The sequence below is a fragment of the Pholis gunnellus genome (genome assembly GCF_910591455.1).
Source record: "Pholis gunnellus genome assembly, chromosome: 21".
Taxonomy (NCBI): Eukaryota; Metazoa; Chordata; class Actinopteri; order Perciformes; family Pholidae; genus Pholis; species Pholis gunnellus.
In genome coordinates, this window is record NC_136548.1 from 6,123,725 (window position 1) to 6,128,653 (window position 4,929).

The 4,929-nt window shown below is 49.1% G+C and overlaps 1 protein-coding gene across 1 annotated transcript; it reads left to right on the top strand.

Moving 5' to 3' along the window:
• Positions 1-3,198: 3,198 nt before the first annotated feature.
• On the top strand, positions 3,199-4,284 carry LOC306712723 (urotensin-2 receptor; the record flags this gene model as incomplete). The annotated part of the gene is made up of 1 exon (XM_079182126.1): positions 3,199-4,284. One exon carries the CDS (start codon positions 3,199-3,201, stop codon positions 4,282-4,284), a length of 1,086 nt encoding a protein of 361 aa, XP_079038252.1.
• Between the last annotated feature and the right edge of the window lie 645 nt (positions 4,285-4,929).

The following is a 4,929-nucleotide window of genomic DNA, read 5'->3' on the forward strand; positions in this document are numbered from 1 at the left end:
CAAAGCACACGGTCTGATCCGGCAATGGCGGCAAATTAGATGCCGACAAAACTAGAATTTGCAAGACCGTGCACACATTCGAATGTGCACAGTCCTACTGTACACAGAAGTCCTCTTCACAACCCATAATGCGCCAAAATGAGTTCTGTGGAAACATTTCTATTTTGAACTAACAAGTCTGACCTTTCCACATCTGCACTCCTGCGTTATTCCACAATCTGGATATCAAGCGCCTTGTAAATAATGTATCAAACACCTCATCTTATTTCCATCTGCGACCGTTGCCGCCACACACACACACACACACATGTTGCGATGATCCCACAGCAGATGTTGTTTTCTACTCGCCAACACGGAAGACGCGGCAGACGTGATGTCATTTGCTGCCGTCCAAACCGTCAGCACGGCGCCTGGCATTGGGACTCAGCGGACGGTGCCACTGCGCCGAGAATTTCGAAAGGAGAAACTCATCATATTGTAACGGTGGAGCTGTGATTTATGCCCTCCCTCCCGAGGACGAATGTGATGAATGGATCGCCTCTTGCATAAGACTTCTCAGGCTGAAAAGTGTCTTGACAATAGAGCCTGGCCTTCACCGCACAAAGCCACCTCTGCTTGGAGACGAGATACATTCTGCACACAGCTATTCTTGCTTCCTTACTCTTCTCATTCATGCAGATAGAGATGGCATTTCTTCTTCTTCTTCTTCACCAGTACAATCTTTCTACTTGGCGGATGCTTTCCCCTCGTCCCTATTCTCCCATCACTCTTCCTGTTCCCTCCCTTTCTTCTTTTCGACCCATCGCCCCAATTCCCATGCCTCCTTCCATACAAACAATACTTAATGTGCAATCAGACCCTTTTTACACACAGTCCATGGGGGAAATAAACACCAGTGCTCTCTCTCTCTCTGCTTTAGCTACGATGACGTGCTGCGCAAATAGTATGTGTCCAGTATTTGTGAGGCCGTGGGATCTACAGTATTAAAATAAATAAAAATAAATAAAATGTGGAACATGCAAACCGTAGTTACGCCTGAAATTGATTTGAAATATTCCCAATCCCAATAAAACCACAGAAAGCATATATGTGTGTGTGTGTGTGTGTGTGTGTCCTTATCATCCACCTAACACAATACAATTGAAGAAAATTGAAGAAAAGCATAGCAAATGCTGGATTGAGTCAGCAAAGCCCCGATTTGGTTTGTTAATATTTCACATATCACACGTCCACATTGCACCAAATTCAACACCGTGCACCCTCGGGTCCCCCGCTGCGATCCACCCGCCAAGTGTGAAGTGGATCCGATGAACCGTTCTCAAGATACGCAAAGGACACACGGACAAAGACTTCTGGCTTTATAGATAATATTGGCTTTATAGATAATATTGATGCAACAACGCAAATGTATTACGAGAAAAGAAATACTTGAGACACATTTGCAAGGCCTCAAAGATACACAATATCTTCTGCATACTCCATTAGTTGCACAAATCTAAGCCTTTTAGGACTCACACCTGCACTTTAAAACTCACATTGCATTGCGTTCGTCACAATGTTCACGTGTCATCAGCAGCAGACAACAGATGTAACACAGGCCGAACCAGTCTGACATTTTGTTCTTTTTGTTTTCTCTCTCTCTCTCTCTCGCGCTCCACAATCTGTGTGGCATTAAGATTCATATTGATCTGATTCTTACTGTCCGTACGAATCTGCCTGACAAGTGCAGAGCTGTGCAACATCAAAGGAAGTACACGTGTTCCTGTGGTGTACCTGCTGTACAGGAACTCTTGTCCTGTAGCAACTGATTCAGTCGTTTATCTGGGAAGTGTGTGTGTGTGTGTGTGTGTGTGTGTGTGTGTGTGTGTGTGTGTGTGTGTGTGTGTGTGTGTGTGTGTGTGTGTGTGTGTGTGTGTGTGTGTGTGTGTGTGTGTGTGTGTGTGTGTTTTAAGTAGGAGGGAGGATGTGACATGCAACTGCAGACAGACATTATAGCAACAAAGTACAGTGGGTGTCACTTTGTTAACTGCCACCTCGCCTTTTTGTCCACTACACTTTCAGTACAACATGAACCAACTAATGACCGTTCAATTTGTGGCTCCGGTGCTGCTCTGCCCATGAGCTGCCCATCTAACTGTGATTGATGCACATACACACACACACAGACACAGACACACGCACAGAGTGCCTCAGAGTCTATTTCTTTTTTTTCTTTTCTTTTCTGGCTTTGAGGATGGATGGTACAGTATCCATCCAGGAGATCAGTCACCCGAGGATGGATAGAGTCTGAGGACACCGCTGTCTGGGAGAGATTATTGGCTCGTGATTACTGGCTCAGAACATCCTCATCGATTAAAGAAGACAAGAGGGGCTGCATGAGAGCTCACTGAAATGAAAGAAAGAAAAAGGACAACCGAATAATATTGGGTGGGGGGGGGGGGGATATATCCTGTTGGTGTTGTCTGTGTGGACATATTAAAACAACATGCATGCCTCTCCTTCCCTGTTCATACCCAATAGGTATGATGTCAAAGTGCCTGGTTTATTGAATTGCTCACGCACGGGGAAATATTCGGGACATTAATTGGATCTGGTCTGTGGCACGAGAGTCAGGAGCTCTCACGGTGCGCGCGTGTGCGCAAGTGGCCAGTGCGAGAAGGGCGGATTAATGATCAACTCGTCGTTATCAATCTGGGGAAAAGGCGCGTTGGAGATTAATTTGGGAGATGTAGAGCAGTTTGTTTATTTATCTTTTATGTTTTTGGAATCATGAACGCTGCAAATCCGCGCGTAAAAGTGACTCCTGCCGCTGTGGCATCAGGTGCGCACTCGGTGCTGATACCAAACTTTACCCCCACACACACACGCACACATTCATATTTCTTCCAATTAAACCGAGCGGAGACCGGGTGCACGTTGCACCCATGAGACGGCTGAATATCATGGTCCATATATATTTTTTCTGATATCAGATCTTCAGAGTGAGTGTCCTCCAGGTGGTGACGTCAGGAGCAAAGAGCAGCAGGCAGAGAGCAGGAGAGGCGGAAAGAAAATCAAAGAGGACGCAACCTGTGCCACCGGCGCGCATCTTTTCCCCAAACTTCTCCGGCACCGTCCGAGAGCACGGAGCACAGCAGCAACAACAACAAATAAACACACACACACACACACACACACCCGGAGATCATCGAGCGAGCGATGAATAACAAGTCTGTCAGTTTGAACGCGAGTCCGCCGCCGCGGGTCGGCGGCTCCGGGACCGCGGACCACGAGCTCGTCATCACCTCCACTTTCGGGACGCTCCTCTCCGTCGTCTTCATCCTCGGGGTGTCGGGGAACGTGTACACGCTGGTGGTGATGTGCCACTCGATCCGCTTCGCCACCTCCATGTACATCTCCATCATCAACCTGGCTCTGGCGGACCTGCTCTACCTCTCCACCATCCCGTTCGTGGTGTCCACCTACTTCCTGAAGGACTGGTACTTCGGGGACGTGGGCTGCCGCATCCTGCTCAGCCTGGACCTCCTCACCATGCACGCCAGCATCTTCACGCTCACCGTCATGTGCACGGAGCGCTACCTGGCCGTGACCAAGCCGCTGGACACGGTGAGGCGCTCCAAGAGTTACCGCAAAGCCCTGGCGTGGGGCGTCTGGCTGCTCTCGCTGGTGCTCACCGTGCCCATGATGGTGATGGTCGCCCAGACCACTAAGGACACGCCGGACGGGGGTGTGAAGAGGATGTGCGCGCCGACCTGGGCGCCCCTGGTTTACAAAGTGTACCTGACCGTCCTGTTCGGCACCAGCATCATGGCGCCGGGGCTCGTCATCGGATACCTGTACGTGAAGTTGGCCCGCACTTACTTGGAGTCCCAGCGCAACACCGCGATCAGCAGAGGCGGCAAGCGGTCCCCCAAGCAGAAGGTGCTGATCATGATCTTCACCATCGTGCTGGTGTTCTGGGCGTGCTTCCTGCCGTTCTGGATCTGGCAGCTGCTGTCGCTGTACCGCACCGAGCCCCTGAACCTGGCCTCGCAGACGCACACGTGCATCAACTACCTGGTGGCGAGCCTCACGTACAGCAACAGCTGCATCAACCCGTTCCTCTACACGCTGCTCACCAAGAACTACCGCGAGTACCTGAAGAACCGGCACCGGAGCTTCTACAGGTACACGTCGTCGTTCAAGCAGCGGCCGCCCAGCCTCTACTCGTGGGGGAGGTCGGCGTCCTCGAGCAACCAGTTCGAGTTCAACTCCGAGACGCTGGCGATGGGGACCCTGAAGTGACTTGCGAACCACGTGGGAGAGAGGAGAGAGCTTTTGTGGGCGCAATAGGTAAGTGTTGACACCTAGCAGGCCAGCGCGCTTTCTCAACAGGGGCGTAAGTAGATACTGCTTGGCACAACTGCCCCCCCCCCCCCCCCCCCCCCCCCGTTTTTTTTAGGGGCTGGGTGGGTAGGGGGTTGGTTACAGTGATGCTATTTTAAATGCTGTGTTTGTAATATATCTATGTTGAACTGGCAATAATATATTTGCATGATAGATATTCCTATAGCGCAAAACCTCTCTCCGTAATGGTTTTCATTATTTTAAATAAAATAGTCTGTTGCAATCTTTAACAAAATGATATGCTTATTCTACATATGTTTTAAAAACTACTAATAAAGTATTTAACGAAAGAAACAATTCAATTAAATGAACAATTTCTTATCATCTTTGGTATTTTTGTCATATACAGATCCAATGATTGTAGTCGTCCAATGTCAAGTCTCTGTTTGATCATGTGACAAGACACGTCTGTGTCCTTATACGAGGGTTTGGCGTGATATCGGGAAAAGTTACTCCTCATTTAATGCGCGTTTCCCTCCCGAAAGTCCAGCAACACCTGTCAATTTCAGCTCCTTACACGCGTACAGTATTTTCAAAATAAAC